The sequence below is a fragment of the Onychomys torridus genome, chromosome 16, assembly GCF_903995425.1.
Source record: "Onychomys torridus chromosome 16, mOncTor1.1, whole genome shotgun sequence".
NCBI classification, from domain to species: Eukaryota; Metazoa; Chordata; class Mammalia; order Rodentia; family Cricetidae; genus Onychomys; species Onychomys torridus.
In genome coordinates this window covers 50,950,118-50,966,919 of record NC_050458.1, presented here as the reverse complement: position 1 = coordinate 50,966,919, position 16,802 = coordinate 50,950,118, and the positions used below count along the sequence as shown (strand labels likewise).

The 16,802-nt window shown below is 51.7% G+C and overlaps 1 protein-coding gene across 4 annotated transcripts in view; it reads right to left on the bottom strand.

Moving 5' to 3' along the window:
• Positions 1–16,802, bottom strand: part of Gramd4 (GRAM domain containing 4) — a 79,867-nt gene that overhangs the window by 17,081 nt on the left and 45,984 nt on the right. For all 4 annotated transcript variants that reach the window (XM_036208582.1, XM_036208585.1, XM_036208583.1 and 1 more), the window contains exon 4: positions 2,692–2,812. In XM_036208582.1, the coding sequence (XP_036064475.1) occupies positions 2,692–2,812 (121 nt within the window). The remainder of the gene's footprint in view (positions 1–2,691; positions 2,813–16,802) is intronic.

Genomic DNA, 16,802 nt, shown 5'->3' with positions numbered 1-16,802 from the left:
CTCCACTTTCAGGCTTCCAGGAGGCTCCTAAACCCTTCCCCATCCTCAGCATGAAGCAGGGAAGAGGGCCCCCTTGGTTCTCCTAGGACCTTCCATTTCTACTTTCTGGGTCACAACCTGGATGTTCCTTTCTCATCCACATCTGAGATGGACCCTCGAAGTCCTCAGCACTGACTCAGGGCCCTGCAAGCTCACTCACCAAGGAAGGAAGGTGAGAGAGGAGGGCTAGATCCTTAGAGCGAGGGCTGGGGTTGGGGGACAGGCGGTGGGCAAAGAAGCTGCGGCTTCTGGGGAGGTAGCAGGGATGGGGTCATCCTGTAGCTGAGTGCTCCTGCTAGGTCCAGCAGGGGTAGCCTGGCCTTCATGGGAAGCTGGGGAGGCAGCAAAGAAAAATGCATTCTATGCATAACGGAATGCCATTTGACTTCTGAATCTCTAAGGTCACAGTTCAACCCGGGAGAATTCTAGCTGAGGCCTCTAGTGTGACGAGCACTGGCCTGGCAGCCAGGACTAAAAAGGCAAGGCAGGGTCTTCCTCCCCAAACAGGCCTCATGGTGAGCCCTACCCTGGAGAACTCTAACCAGGCCACGGTGATCTGGGTTCGGGGACAGGGTAGCCTGACTAACAGCTGCCATAAAGCACATGAGCTATCACCAGGAACGTCAGGACAGGGAATAGGCAGCTTCACTTCCTAAGACCTGGGCTTCTCAAAGCTGCTACTGTGGATGGAAGTGGATGTGACCACACAGGAGCCTGGCACTCAGGACTGAGCTGTGAGCACTGTGACCAGCATGGCTCATACTTGAGGGACACCTAGTCCCCATGGACAAGCATGGTCCGGTTGGAGTATTCCAGAGGCAGTAGTGTATGTCCCATACTGCTGAGAGTCATTCACTGTGGCCTAGCAGGGACCAGGACAGGGGTTCAGAGTTCAGTGGGGTGAGAGTGGTAGATGCCAAATTGGGAAAGCTGGGGGTCCTGGGCCCCCAGCCTTATCTTCCAGATGGCACTATGGCTGCTGTGTAGAGGGACCCAGAGCCCACAGTTTGGTCTTGTCACCTGTGTGATGCTCTGTATTGACACGCTTCCTGCCAGAGGCAGCCAAAGCAGAAGCCATGAGAGTAGTCATCGGAATGAATGAGGAAGGAGGCTGGGGATACCCAGCGGACTAAGTGCTTAGAGTACTTATCCAAGGAAAAGCTGTCACCTGTACACATCACGTGCGGAAGCAGAGGTGGCAATGCCACCCACTGGGTAAGCCTGTGAGATGAGGGTGTGATCTTGGTAGGCAGCGCTACAGAGGCTGTATACAGTGAAGGTGTGGTGGTGGGGGGCAGTGGGGAGAGGCAGGGTGCTAGGACCCCGCCCTCAAACTGCAGAAGCAGTGAAATCTCTGTGTGAGCCACAGGGCCTGAGCAGGGCTGCAGCAGCTGCTGGGGAAGGGCCTGAGCAGGGCTGCAGCGGCCGCTGGGGAAGGAAGGGCCTGAGCAGGGCTGCAGCAGCTGCTGGGGAAGGGCCTGAGCAGGGCTGCAGCAGCTACTGGGGAAGGGCCTGAGCAGGGCTGCAGCGGCCGCTGGGGAAGGGCCTGAGCAGGGCTGCAGCAGCTGCTGGGGAAGGGCCTGAGCAGGGCTGCAGCAGCTGCTGGGGAAGGATAATGAGTATAGGAAATCATAAGGGCAGGATCGGGGAATCAAGTATCCCCAGAAGGTCCCAAGAGGCTTAGCCATCCCTTTGGGGCTAAATAAGAGGGTCTGAACAGGGCCCACGGGTCAGGAAGCATCTTCTAGCCAAGACTTGGAGGGTAACTGGTGGTCTGGTGTCTTTAGACCATCCTGGGTCACAGCTCTCTACACAGGCCTGGCTGGTGACATGATCGCCCTCACTAGGCTCCCCACCTCCCAGAAAGACAGTTTTTCCACACCATGGCTTGGACAGGCTCAGGTAAGACTCAAACCTGGAGAGACAGACCAGGCCAGCAACACCACTCACCTTGTACCCCTTCAGAGACCAAGGACAGTATTTCTCAGATGGCCTAGTTCTCACCACTCCTGACCCATAGATACATCAGGGATCCGAACTGAGGTCCAGGAGGCCCTGCCCACTGAGGAGGGGTGAATGTTGTGGTTTAAACTGCAGCTTCTCTCTGAAGTGTTCATGAAGCTCAATTCTTGGTATGATGGTGAAAGGGTTGGGGGACCTTTAAAAGATGGAGCCTAGTAGAAGGTTCTCAGGTCCTAGGAGCAGCTCTCATAAGGAATTAATGTAGTTCTCAGAGAGATTGCTCAGTGGTTAAAGAACACTGACTGCTCTTCTGGAGGACCTGGGTTCAATTCCCAGCACCCACATGGCAGCTCACAACTGTCTGTAATTCCAGTTCCAAGGGACCTGACACTCATAATGCACATAAAATAAAAATAAATAATGTAGTTCTCTGTGACCCTGAACTAGTTCTCACCAAAAGGTCATGAAGTGCGTTTGATCCTGCCCAGCCTCCAGCAGAATGTAATCTCTCTCCTATATATACACTGTCCCACCATGCACCATGAGTCCCCACCAGGGCTGAACCAATGACAGCATCGTGTTCTTCCAACTCCGGAACTATGAGCTAAATCAACATCTCTCTGTTTGTAAGTACCAAACTGACTCAGGAATATGGTCACGGTAACAAGAAAAGATGAACGCGGGTGTCACCTGGCCTTCAGCACCTCCTGTATTTTCTGTTCCAGTTCGATCCGGCGCTGCCGTTCCCGATCAAGCTCCTGCCGCAGCATCTCTGAGTTGGTCTCTTCCCGAAGCTTCCGGAGCTCCTCCTCTGTGGAGAGAAGAGCCAGGCGATGAGCACTTAGGCCCACTGCCCCCTCTGACGACACTGCCCAGCTCACTAATGGCAGACCGGTTCCTGCTCTGTAAGGGACCGGAGCACTTGAACTTTCTCACGTTTGCTGAGTGCTCAAATGGCAGGTGTGCTCTGGTCCCGTTCTGCTGTCTGTGGGGATACCGGCAGCTCTCTGACCCCTTCTCTGGGGTCTACACTGTGTGTGTGGGTGGGTGGGTGGGGTTCTTGACTGGGATTCCTTTTACACCACACAAGGCAAGGCTGGGGCACAGTATGGATGGGGGCTTTTACTGTGCTCAATAATGGTGCCGAGCCAGTTAGCCAAGCCATCGCCACGCAGGACACCTTGGGGTACACGCTACCGTGTGACTGGGTCAACACAACTGTGACAGAAAGGCCCCAGGAGGTGCCAGTAGCAGAAAAGAGGCAAGCCAGCCTCTAGCCACCTCAACGCAGAGGAGCCCAGGGCTAGTAAGAGGTCAGGGACAGGATGGGGTACCCCTGGGAAGCCACTCATTAGGTCAGATCAGAGTCAAGCCCTGCATGAAACTTAGGAGCCAGACTGCAGATAGCTGGGGAAGGGGTGTGAGGCAGAACACCTGGTAGCTCGGAGGGCAGAGGAAGCCAGGAGCTGAGGAGGGCGGTGGCTTCCAACTGCAGATGTCAAGACATAAGGTCAAAGTCACTGCAGAATTGCCCTTTGTTCCGAGGACATGAGCACTCACTCCTGTCACAGACTCACAACTGCGAGAGGTTTGTCCCCCTCCACTTTTTCCAATGCTGGCACAAGAAGAGGGGTCCTAGTTAGCACCCCCTTTATCTCTCTTCTTACATCACACTCAGGATCGCTCAGCTTAAGGCAGCCAGGATTCGGGTGGTGACGGGCCCTCGCCCTCAACACACTACTTTTGTGTGCCCAGGCCCCCTGTGGTCCCCACAGACAAGGCTGAGCCAGAAGGGAGTCTTGAGTGGCAGCCCTTGGCCCTGCGCCTGGCAGTCTTGAATCCTAGCAGAAAGGTAGACAGGAACAGGAACATCCTCTAGGAGCAGTGAGGGTAGGACTCAGGTAGACAGGAACAGAGGTCTCCCCACCCACTGACCCTGGCCCACAGGGCAAAGACACAGTACAGAATGGAATCAGGAGCAGAGTCCTAAGGTGTGTTCACTAGGCACCCTCAGCATTCCATAATCCATCACACATGTAGGAAGACCTTTACACACTCTGCTCTAACTTTGACCATGCAGGATAATACCTTAGGGAAGGGAGGCTGTGATGCTCCTCAGGGCTCTGGCTGACGTTTGCCAGAGACCGCACAGGTCCTTGGAGAAGGATACAACAAGCATGGCCTCCCTAAGTGCATGTCTCAAGTCACACATCTATCTATCTCCACATCCATTCACGGGCTTCTCTGACTCCACTCCACCATCCCGGGAGGTTCCAGAGGGAAGACTCTACTAACACTGTCTGCTTCAGCCACAGGGCCTGGTCCAGCTCCAGATGTCAGGGATACAGTAAAAGGAAGACAGGTGAGAACTTGGCAACATAAGTAGGTGATTTGGTTACACTGGACTGGCCAGGCCCGAGAGGAGGGCAGTGATGGTGGGAGAGGGATGATGTGAGTTCCACAAGGTCCATGGCCCTGGCCACTTGAAGGGCATATGTATACAGCACTGCCAGGGCCCTAGACATCAAGCATGCTAACCCTGGTCTTGTACTGGGATTCCTGGGGACACTGACCCAGGAGAATGGGAGCACTAAGAGTCTTGTCCATGATACCTGTTGCCTAAAGAGGTAGCAGAGGGCCCTGGCTTTTGGGAGTCCACAGCCCATGAGCCCTAGGCATCACAGGGTATCCTACACATCCCACTGCTAATCCTAGCTTGGAGGTTAGGCTGTCTTGATCCCCCATTGTCCCCTGGAGCAGCTTTGAGGACCCAGCTACACCCAGCCTCAGTGGCAGACATTCCCTGAGCTCTTATGCCTTAGCCTCTGTCAAAGTTCCAGGGACACTAACTGGGGAGACTCTGATGCCCAGAGTAGACATCTGGGTAGGAACTGGACAGCACCCTCGGGCATATGAATTAGGCCCATTGGATAAGCCTAGATGCTAGCTAGCCCTTGCCTGCCTGGACTCCTAGTAGGCAGAGCCTTGCCTATAATGTGAGGGGAGACCATGTTGGAAAGCTAAGAGAACCTGGGCCTCTTAACATAGAGACTGTACGATCACTTGAGGTGGATAGGGCATGAGACTCCCTCCACCAGACCCAACTCTCAGCTGCCTGGCCTCTCCTGAAGCCTGGGATAGATAAAGCAGAAGATCTAATGGGGCTCACTAAATGAGCAGGTGGATAGACCAGCCACCTGCTAGCCTTCACTAAGACGGACCAATGAGCTTTCTCCCAAAGGTAGAAATCTACCTGGTTCAGCCAACTCAGGGCAGGCAATCAGGCCAGCTCAAGAACCAGGTGTGCAAATAAATCTTTTTTTAAAAGGAGATGGGAATGCTCGAGAGATGGCCCAGCAGTTAAGAGTGCTTACTGCTCTTGCACAGGACCCAGGTTCTGTTCCCAGCATCCACATCAGAGAGCTTACCACCACCTGTAATTCCAGCTCTAAGGAACATGTTGCCCTCTGGCCTCTGGGCACCAGCACTCATGTGGTGTACGTAAACTCACCCAGGAACACATGTACTGTCCTAATTAGGGTTTCTATTGCTGTGATGAAACATGGTAGTGAAAAGCAACCCGGGGAGGAAAGGGTTAATTTGGCTTACACTTCCACATCAGAGTCTATCCCTGAAGGAAGGTAGGACAGGAACTCAAACAGGGCAGGAGCTGATGCAGAGGCCATGGAGGGGTGCTGCTTACTGGTTTGCTCCATATGGCTTGCTCAGCCTGCTTTCTTATAGATCCCAGGACCAACAGCCCAGGAATGGCCCCACCCACAATGGGCTGGGCCCTCCCTCATCAACAACTAATTAAGAAAATGCCCTACAGCTGATATTATAGAGGCAATTTTCTTTTTTTCTTTTTTTTTGAGCTGAGGATCGAACCCAGGGCCTTGTGCTTGCTAGGCAAGCGCTCTACCACTGAGCTAAATCCCCAAACCCGAGGCAATTTTCATAATTGAGGTTCCATCCTCAGATGATTTTAGCTTGTGTCAAGCTGATGTAGAACTGTCCAACACACATACATATAAAAATGATAAATGAATCTTAAAAAAATAAATAAATTACGAGAACTGGATGTGTGAGCAGACTTGACCTGGAGCATCCCTACCTCCTATCCCTGTTTCTATACAGATGATGCTTCCACCACAGGATAAACAGAGCTGGGAAACCTTACATCATTGGCATTGCTGGGGGGAAACTGAGGGAGCAGGGCTGAGGCTGGGGGTCTGATATTTTCCTGCCTGATCACCAGATCCCCCACCACCCCCATCACTCCATGGCCTCTTGGATCAAAGTGATTCTTTCTCTCTCTACACCTTACACTGCTCACCAGGAACGGGAAATTGGGCTTTCCTTAATTGGCCTCCCCTGGATGTCTGTGTCTTCTTGGTGTCACTAAATCTCATCACCATGTTCCACTTCTGGCAGATGATTAGCCAACAGCGGTGAGAAGCATTGCTGAGACAGATGTGGGCACTTCCCAAGATCCCTCCCCAAGATGAAGAGGTTGCACAGAATGTTCCTGCCAGTGTGGAAGGGCATGCGTGCAGCCCCCTAAGAGGAGCTGAGGACCAAATACCTCTAGCCCCCACAAGCCCCTAGGAGCAGGAAGCTCAGCCCTGCAATAGTACAACTGTGCCTCAGCAACCCAGCTCTCCATGCCACCTGCCCTCCCCAGACTTAGAGGCTCAGCTGCAGGGGCAGGTCCACTGCAGCCCTGCCAATTTAACAAGTCAGACTGTCTGTTCCCTGGAGAGCTCCAGAGACCTTGCACTTATTTCCTGGTGGCGCAGAGAGCTAAGCACAGTTACCAGCTGGGTTTCTGAGCCTCTCTTTCCATGAACTCTTTCTCCCTCCGCTAATGGCTCCCTGCAAAGCCCTCTCTCTGCAACTAAAATGATGAGGCCCAGTGTCTGGGTAATGTGGGCCAGCTTCCACCCCACGGTGACACATTTAGGTCAGATGCAGCGCAATACAATCCTAGTCATTGGTTTCTCCTGCTCCTCCCTTAGAGGAGCCTGCCTGCCAAGTAGAAAGTGCTGAGCTGGCTGCCTGTAAGGCCATCCTCGCCCTGCCTCCCCATGGAACGAAGTCTCTTAGGACCATGAGGGCCATGGTAGCCAGCTTCCATCCTCAGAGCCTCTGCCTTAGAATTCTGATTGTGGCCTGTTAGCAGTCCCAACTTTCTCTGGATCCCCAGTACTGTAAGTCTGTCACTGCCATGACTCTGGGGTTCCCTCAGCCTCTAATAAAAGCCCCACTGTTCACAGAGGCTAATGATGCTGGACCCACCTATGACAGACCATGGAGATAGGTGGCCCCTGATCCCTTAGTCAAGGGGTGAAGGTCTCCCACAGAGTGAGGGATGGGATGATGGGTCTCTTGAATATTTAAGTATTCATTTCCTGTCGCTGCTACTACACATTCTTACTTAATACAATAGTCACTATCTTAAGAGTTTTAATGGTCAGGAGATCAAACAGGTGTTCTGGGCTAGAACAGAAGTGTCAATGGCCCAGTTAATCTGGAGGCTGGTGGAAAGACTGGGCATGTTCCCTCCTTTACAGTTTCCAGAGGAACATGCTCTGCTTGGCTGGTGACTTCGTGCTGACCCAACTCCACCCTTCCCAACTCCATCTGACACCCCCTGCCCCAGCTTCCTCCTTGTGATTGCTCTGCACAGATAATCTTGGATCTCCTCACCTTGGGCTGACAACTCAGTCACATCTGCCAAGGAATGGTTGCTTTCATAGGTTCCAGGGATTAGAAGGTGAACACTGTTGGGAAAACCGAGATTCTACCTATCATGTTCTCCCCTGAGATAATACAGGGCAAAGGAGTCCCCAGTAGACAGAGGCCTACAGAGGACTTTCCAGCCTCGAAGCGTTCTGAGCGTCACAAAACAAGAAGCCCTCCTTCAGTGGGCATAATGGCTTTCCTGGGTGCAAAGACTCCATCTGGAAGGTCTTTCCACCTCACTCTCTTGTCTCTCTCCAATTATGCCCCCAAACACAGAAGCAGGACTCCCCAGCACCCCAATGAGACAGCTCTGGCAATGAATGCTTACACAGACTTTCTCAAAACCCAGAAATGCCCGGCAGTGGTGGCGCCAACCTTTAATCCCAGCACTCGGGAGGCAGAGGCAGGGGGATCTCTGAGTTTGAAGTACAGCCTGGTCTACAGAGTGAGTTCCAGGAAAGGCGCAAAGCTATACAGAGAAACCCTGTCTCCAAAAACCAAAACCAAACAAACAAACAAAAAACCCCAAAAATGAAAGGAACCAATCAATGAACAGGACATGGGTGTGCCATCCTATAATATGCTCACATAACCCTGAGCTGTAAAACAGGAAGACACCTGCTCTCCAGTGCCCCCTGTCCTAGGACAGAGATGCACACAAACTCAGAGGCTGTGGCTGACTGTCCTGTCCCCCAATTTCCACCAGGGGCTCTCACAGGCCCAGTCAAGCAAGAAAGCCATAGAGAGTCTGTGTCTAAGTCACAAGGGAGGAGTTAGGCAAAAGCCGTGTCCTAGCACATCAGACCCCAGAGTAGAGTCAATGCTGCACAGCTGTGAGACTGCTTATCACATGCCACCAATGTTGTGGCACAGCTCCTAGCCTAGGGTCCAGTTTTTCTTACAGGACTAGGTACTGGCCATAACAGACTCCAGGCACTTCCTTCTTAGGGTCCCTGAATGACCCAGGTTAGGTAGATGGCCATGGAACCTGCAGAAGGCCAGAGGAGTGAGAACACCTGCTTAAGATGAGTCAGTCCCCCAAATTTCTCAGTCCCAGGGGTGTACCTCAAAAGAAGAGTTCAGTGTCACAATTTAGAAGTCCCAATTCTAGACCTCTGCTCACACAACACCCATGCAAGCAAACCAGCAACCCAATTACAGGAAGACAGGCGGGATGACTCAGGTGCACAGGACCAGTGGGAACCAGGACAGTCCCTGAGGGACAAGGTCCACCCCCAATTCCCACCCACATAAGAGCTGTTGAGACAGCAAAATGCATGTGGAGGAGAGAGAAGGCCAGGGGACTCTTTCTGTGTCTAGGTACACCCTTACATCTACACGGATCTAAAGACACCAGGTCACCTGTGATAGCAACCTTCAGGGACCCTAGAGAAGGAAGAGACATTCTGATCCCCATGCCCAACCCCATTTGGAGACTGCCAGACATTTCCAAAGCCAAGGGGCAAAACGAACTCAAGAGTGTGAGCCCCTGCAGCCAGAGGGACCTGGGATGGAGAAACAAGCCTGGAAGAGCACACCCAACAGAAGCTAGGGGAGCCTGGCACAGCTGGGCCACCTGTCCACCCACCTGGTCCAGGTTTCAGCCTCCTAGGGGTTTGGAAGGTGAATGGCAGGTGATTCATGGATCCCTGACCCCAAGAAACCTATACCTTCCCTCTCAGCATCCTGATTCAAGGGGATATAGAGGAGATGCTCAATTCAGCCCATGGTCACGGCCTGCCTCGGTGGCGCAGCCTCCATGGCTCCTGGCCCACAGGGAAGGAAAAGGACTTCAAAGCTATTTTTAAATCTGCAAAAGCAAATCTCTCAAGCAGGAGTCCCTTTGGCACAAGATGCAACAGGCCCAGCCTCAGCCAGAGGTTAAAAAAAAAAAAAAATCAAATGATAAGGCTTAAATAAAATCTCTCCCCACCCAGCTGGAGCACACACTGAGAAGCCACCCAGAGGGAGAGAAAGCTGTCTCTTGCCAGGCTGGGCTACAAACCTGGACACCTGAACAGATTTCTCCCAGCCCAATTTACCCTTCCAGTTATTGTGAAGGAGTTTTCTAAAAGACAACACCTTATCCTCCCCAATGGACTGGGTACAAGTCACCTCCTGAGCTCAGGCCATACCATCACCGTCAGCCCCAGAGAAGCAGCAGCTGTGTGAAGAAGCTTTTCTCTCCTCTGGCCACTCCACTCAGAGGGTGTCTTGCTCTCCAAGTCCACCACAGCCAGCCTGTGAGGTTTCCTAGCACCTACTTATCTCCATGTTATTCACTGTCCTGCACAGAGGTGGTATTTACCACATGATGAACTGTCAACACCAAGCTTAATGGTCCTTCAATCAGGCAGCGCGTGGCCAAGTTCTGGGTGTTTCACATTCTAACACGACAGGCTGCTTGGGCTTGGTGTGGGTGAGTGTAGGAAGTCAGTCATGGGACTAGGGTGGTACCCTGGGATTTTTTTTCTTTAGATGCAAAACAACAACAACAACAACAAAATAATAATAATAAACCCAATAAATGAAATAAGGAAGAAAAAGAAATGGGATTCTAGGGAGAACTACTGCTCAGAATGGCTGCCTTCCAGACCACAGCCCTTCGGTATGAGATGGGGACCGAGGTGGCATGCTGCCTCTGATCTCGGGAGCTGGCCTCAGAGGCCCTGGCTAGCACTGGGCTGAGAGATGTAATACTCAAATGTGCCTGCCCTAAGGTCTGGAAGGAGAAGGGCAAGGGCTGGAGAGATGACTCAGTGGCTAAAAGCACTGGCTGCTCTTCCAGAGGACCCAGGCTTGAGTCCCAGTAAACACATGGTGGCTCCCAGCTGTCTCTAACTCCAGTTTGGGGGATCCAATGTCCTCTTCTCGCCTCCATGGGCTCCAGACATGCGTGCAGCACACAAACATACATGTAGGCAAAAACCCATATATACAATTATTTTTGGTGTCTGCTCCATCCACTCCTGTGGATGCATCCCTCCAACCATGCACCAGCAGCCAAACTTTCTCAGAACATCAAGCTCACTGCTAGACACCTGATTTCTGCTTAGTATGGGCAGGAGGGCAGGTGGGAATACCCCATCACCGGCAAAGGGAGATAAGCCCCAGGGGCTCTGCTTGGGTACACATGTAGGGAGCAAAGGCAGTAAGGTGAACTGTGCCTGGGACCAAACACCGCTGGAGAACAGCTTGGGAGGTGCTAGTAAGGTCCCAAGGGATGTGCAGAAAGGCAGGCCTGGGGGTGGGGCAGCACCTCCATCCATCTATCCACTCATCCCATTATCTACCTGTCCATCCATGTGCTCACCACTGGTTGATACAGCCAGTGGTCTGCTGAATCATCCATCCATCCACCCAGATGTGTACTGAGCACCCTGCAGCTGCCAGGCTCTGGGACCATACAGATGAGGCAGCAGCTGCCTTCTCTCTCTCCCATAAAGTCCAGTTGGTGGATGCCAAGGTGGACAGGTAATTTGCTGCCCCCCCTACAGGGCTAAATCACACACCCCACACACCACTGGACGGTGTCTCTGCCAGATGAGGCTTCCCACAGGGGACCATTGGGAGCAGCAGAAGATGGAAGGCTGAAGGCCCAAATGACTTCTCTCCCTACTGCAAACATAGGAGCTCAGTCATGCCATCTAGAAGCAGGGATAGGATGATACCCTCTCATAGCCCTGGGAGCTGATATTGTGCTCATGGGGCAGGATGGGAGTCCACAGAGATGGACAGTGGCTCCTGATTGGAACACTGCCATGAAAATCAATTGTCATTGCCCAAAGCACTCTGCCAGACCTGGGACATGGAGCTCTCAACATGACACAACAGATAAGCATGTACAGGCTATGACTTCATCATCTCACCCCAATATAGCAGGAGCCCTGGCCCTGGGAGCAGCACCAGGGTACTTGAGTTTTTCCTCTAAATATGAGCTACAGGCAGAGGCCAGGGGTTTGGGGGGGGCTCAGCGTCTATGCTCAAAGAACTCCTATCCTGGGCAATGGGAAGTCTTAGGGCCAAATATCTCAACTGCAATGAAGACTTCAAGAGTCTATTTTACTGGGCAACAGAAATGATCTAGAAAAGCAAAGGCTTTGGGGTCCTCCCCACCCTAGTACTGAGTACAGTTCCCAGGGCCTCACATGTCTTAGAAGAGCACTAAGCCATGCCGTCAGCCATAGAAATATGAAACTATGGACCTGATGGATCAGATCTTTAATTTTTCGTAGAAGCCAATTTCATCTTTTTTTCCTGGAAAAATGTCTATAGGACCCCTGTCTAGCTCATCTCTGTCTTCTGTCCCATTTCATGACCTCTTCTTGCCACTGGCTACACTCCCTAGGGACAGAAGCAGACCCACCCAGGCTCTGGCCCTGGGCCTTATCTTTGAGCTCCACAGCACTTAACTTGTAGGAAGAGGCAGAGGTAGGAAGCCAGCCCTCCTCCCCCACTCCCAGCAAGACGTCTGCAGGCCCAGGTCTGGAGGAGTGGGCCCAGGCACACTTGTCAATGATAAACCTAGCACTGTCTCTAGCTGGCCTTGGGACTGCCTCAACTCTTCAGAACACTGGTGGCACTCTGGTGGCTCGCAAGCCTCCTGATTTCCAAAAACTGACAGTGAGGCAGTCCTGCTAGTCTCCAGGCACCTGCATCAGCCACCCCAGGCTGCCTTGTACTTCATGCCCTGAAAGGCAAGTGTCCACCACCTGCCTCCCAACCAGCTTCTTCCGGAAGTCTTCCCACAGGGCAAGAGCCAGCCACTCCAGCCCTCCATGTGTTGAGCAGGAAGGAGGCTACCAGGAGTATGTATATCGATAGCTGTGGAGCAAAAGCCTTCTCCCTCTGAGTCACATACTTCAGGAATCACTGCTACCCACTGGCTGCCTCCACTGGGAATCCACTTACACCACTGTATAGGTGGCGGTGGCTGGAGACAAGGCATAGCCCCCAGAGGAGTCCCCTTTAACTTGATCAGGGAGGTGTCAGCAGAAGTGACCCCAGGGAGGTGTCAACTCTGAAGAAGGGACCTCAATCCATAAGAAGCTCTGCAGCCCAGCCCAATAACCAGGAGGCCCCTGAAAGGCCCGAAGCACTTTCCCCTCCAAAATCCAACTCCATGCCAAGTTGCTTTGGGGTAGAGGCTGCGTGCATGCTTTACAACACAGGCGATCTCACTTCTCAGCGCCTGCATGTGGCGAGTGACCAGCACACAATCAACACTCAGTAATAAATGCCTTGGAAGGAAATGCACTGGTGTCCAACAAGTGATGATCCAGGGAAATGGATCCCACTCAGTCACTTACGGTCTTTAACAAGCTTAGGCCCCTGCCTCTGGCTGTTCTAAAGTACATTTCAGCTGCGCCTTCTTCGTCCCATGTCATTTTCTCCCGAGAACATTTGTACCCTTCAATATTTAATCACCGAAGAAACCTATTGTGCACCTGGGCTATTTCTCTCCTCGGTGGAGAAAGACAGTGCTGTCAGAGAGAAAGGACAGCTGAGAGTCGAAGAGAACTTGAACAGCACTTAGGGATGGAGCCAAGGCCTCCAACGGCTCGTGCAGAGCTGTTAGGGAAAGGAGGAAATAAGAGCTGGAAGCTTGGGTCTCAAGGCCAGCCTGCAGCTCTCTCCACCCTACACACGGTATTTCCCCTACAGGCCAAGAGGAACAGGAATGACCAGGCCAGCACACGTTGTATAGGCTGAGTGACAACCAAAACGTATCTGTGTGTCTCAAGATTCTATAACACTGTGTTACCCTGGGAACTGTGGTGGGTGCCATGCTGGGAGGAGGCACAGGCTCCTCTGTGCAAACCCCACCTCTGCCAGGCTTCTCTGCGATCTCTTCAGTCACTCAGCACCCACTACACCCAAGACATCAAGCCTGGGGTATAAAAATAGGTCCCACCCCATCCACAAGGTGCAGATGGCCTTGGAAGAGCTGACTCTGACTAACGCCCAGTGCAGAAGGCTGGGGATGGTATAATCAGTCACCAACAGGCAACTAGATTAGACACACCCAGACTGGGGAGACAGACAGAAAACAGATCAGGGACTATCTCTGGTACCAACCTAGAGTGACCGCCAGAACAGAACACAAGAGTGTGCAAAGTGTGAGTGTTCGAACATTGATCTATGTGGGGGGGGGGGGGTATGACACAAAAAAATATCAATAGAAGGAATTAGTAAATTAGAGGAAAACTGGGACTCCAGAGAGGGTGGGAGGGACCCAAGTTCTCTAAATATAACTTGATAGTGCAGCCAGATAAAGCACGCTGTATTGTCTGCTTTTGAGATGGGGTCTCACTGTGTTACCGGGGCTGGTGTTGAATTCCAGGGCTCAGGTGACCTCCTGGCTCAGCATCCCTAGCGCTAGGACCACAGGCTTACAATACTGTAAATAGTTTTTTGGTTTTTTTGACTGAGTGTTTTTAATCCTCCCCTAGTTCCGAAGAAGGAACCCAGGGCCTCCCTTGAGCATGCTTGGCAAGTCTTCTGCCCCTGAGCTACACCCCCAGTGCAATAATTTTAGATAGCTACAAGAATTTAATTTGACAAGGAACTCTTTGCATTGCAGAATGAGATGAGACAATATCTTGTACCTCCTGACCGGCACTGAAGATGCACCATCATGTCTGTGACGTTCGGGGCAAAACCCACATGAACTGAGTCTCTATTAAGCAACAGAAGGCATCTAAACCCAAGCCCCGTTCTATGGGCAACCGACCCGCATGCCTCGAAAAACACCTGGTTCAGGAAACAAAGGCTGAGAAAAGGAGCCTCAAGAGGCTCCTCATGACCAGAACTTGCTTGTGCTATAAAGAATATTAATAAACAACAGTGAGGCTGCGATAAGGTCTCATTCCAGATAATGGCATAGCAACATTATTTCCTGGTTTTGATTGCTGCACACTGTGGCTAGATAAGAGAATAGACTTGTGCTTAGGAAACACAGCAGAGGATTTGGAACTCGGAAGCACTCTGTCTGAAACAGACCAGCAGGCAGCTCAGAAAAAAAACACACATATAAATAGACAGACAGATGGATGAATGGATGGATAGGTAGGTGGATGAGAGATGGGTGGGTGGGTGGTGGGCAAGCGATGGATGTGGGTGGATAGATGTGTGATGGATAGGTATTTGGGTGGGAGGATTAATGGGTAAGTAGGAGATGGACAGATGTGTAGATAAATGGATGGAAAGGTGGAGGGAGACAGGTGGATGTGTGGGTGGATAGATGGGTAGACAGATGAAAGATAGATGGACTTGTGGGTGGGGTATGGATGGACATGTGGGTGGATGGACAGACAGAGGAGAGGTGGATGGACAGGTGGGTGGGAGATAAATCAATGGATGGATGAATGCTCGTGTGTGTGTGTGTGTGTGTGTGTGTGTGTGTGTGTGTGTGTGTGTGTGTGTGTATAAACGTATGGACAGTTAGATGGTGGGAAGGGGGGCTTGATGGATAAGAATCACTGACAAGTAAGTGTGGCAAAATGTTACCCTTTGAGGAATAAACATGTGAAAAGTATGTGGAAATTCTCAGTGCTACTTTCGTAACTTTCTTCTAAGTCTGAAATAAAGTCAATATGAATTCAAGCAAAATAAAGGCAATCTCCATAAACACCAGGAGTGGGAGGAACAAACAAGCTGGCCCCGCCCTCCTTGACAGCAGGACCATGAAGGGGGAGGAGCCTTGCAAGTGGCATTCCCATGAAGGAACTGATACTTCCGTGGTGAGATGTCCTCTTGGGGGCAAAAACAGCATTACCCGCCACAGGCTGGGCTCCATGGTCCCAAGGCTGGCGGTGGCCCTGGCATTTTGTTTTATTTTTCAGACAGGGTCTCACTGTGTAACTATGGCTGGCCTCTAACTCTCAGCTGTCTACCTCTGCTTCCTCAGAGCTGGTATTAAGGGTGTGTACCGCCACACTGGGGTGTTTGTAGATGCTGGTGTTTGTTTTGACAGGGTCTAGCTCTGTATCCCAGGATGGCTTCCAATTCTACAGTCCTCCTGCCTCTGCCTCCTGAGTGCTCCTAGGTGTGTGTGTACCACCATGCCCAGCTAGTTCTGAGACCTGCATCTATCGTTGTAAGGTAAAACAATTGAGCAAGGCTGGTGCTGACTCCGAGAACCAGACTGTCGTTACGTGTTGAACGTGCAAAAGACAGCCAGGAGTCCTGGAGGTCTGCTCCTATGGAGTTACCTATCTGAACTCATATTGTCCAAGCCTTGGTCACTGTAATGGTCAAGGCATGGGGACTCACAGCTATAGGTCGATCCCATAATCCTCAGTTGTCCTTCAAAGATTACTTCCACTGAAAAGAACCAGGGCTGCCTTGAACAATGGTTACCCAGCACTGGGACAGGAAGTGTTTGTGAGGGGGCTCGAACATCTTGTCCCACTGTGAGCAGGCTAAGAAGCCAAGGGCTGAGGCATCTACAGCCCAGAGGCCGGACTATGAGCACACACACAGGTCACAGCCCCCATGATCATGCTTTGTTACTGGGGCTCCTGATGACACGGTTCTAAAACACACAGCGGGGGCAGGCACCCTCTCTGGTCTCAGGTGAAATATTCTATGCATGTTTAAAACTGTGACACAAAGGGAGGAAATCCATGTATCCTGCCTTTCCCACACAAATCACACCTCAAGACAACCAGAGAGCAGAGAGAAATGTGTTTTCAGAAATGCGTTGGTTAGTCAACAGAGCAAGAACTACAGACGTACCAAAATGACCAGTCTGAAAACTCCAATGAAATGACGGAAAGGATCAGCATCCTCTCAGGACACCCCAAGACCAAGTTCTCAGCACAAAGGGGATTTATTTACCCCAGAGAGACAGAGGGCAGGGAATAAGAGACAAAGACAAGAGACAGAGGATGAGGCAGAAGGGGAAGGGAACAAGGGGGGGAGGGGTATTTGTATTGGGTGGGGGTAGTGACAAAGGACCGCCTCTGGATAGAGACAAGATATATGCAGCTCATGGGCAAATGGTGGCTTACACAGGTAAAGGAGGAAACCCTGTGTTAGGATGAGGTGCTTAA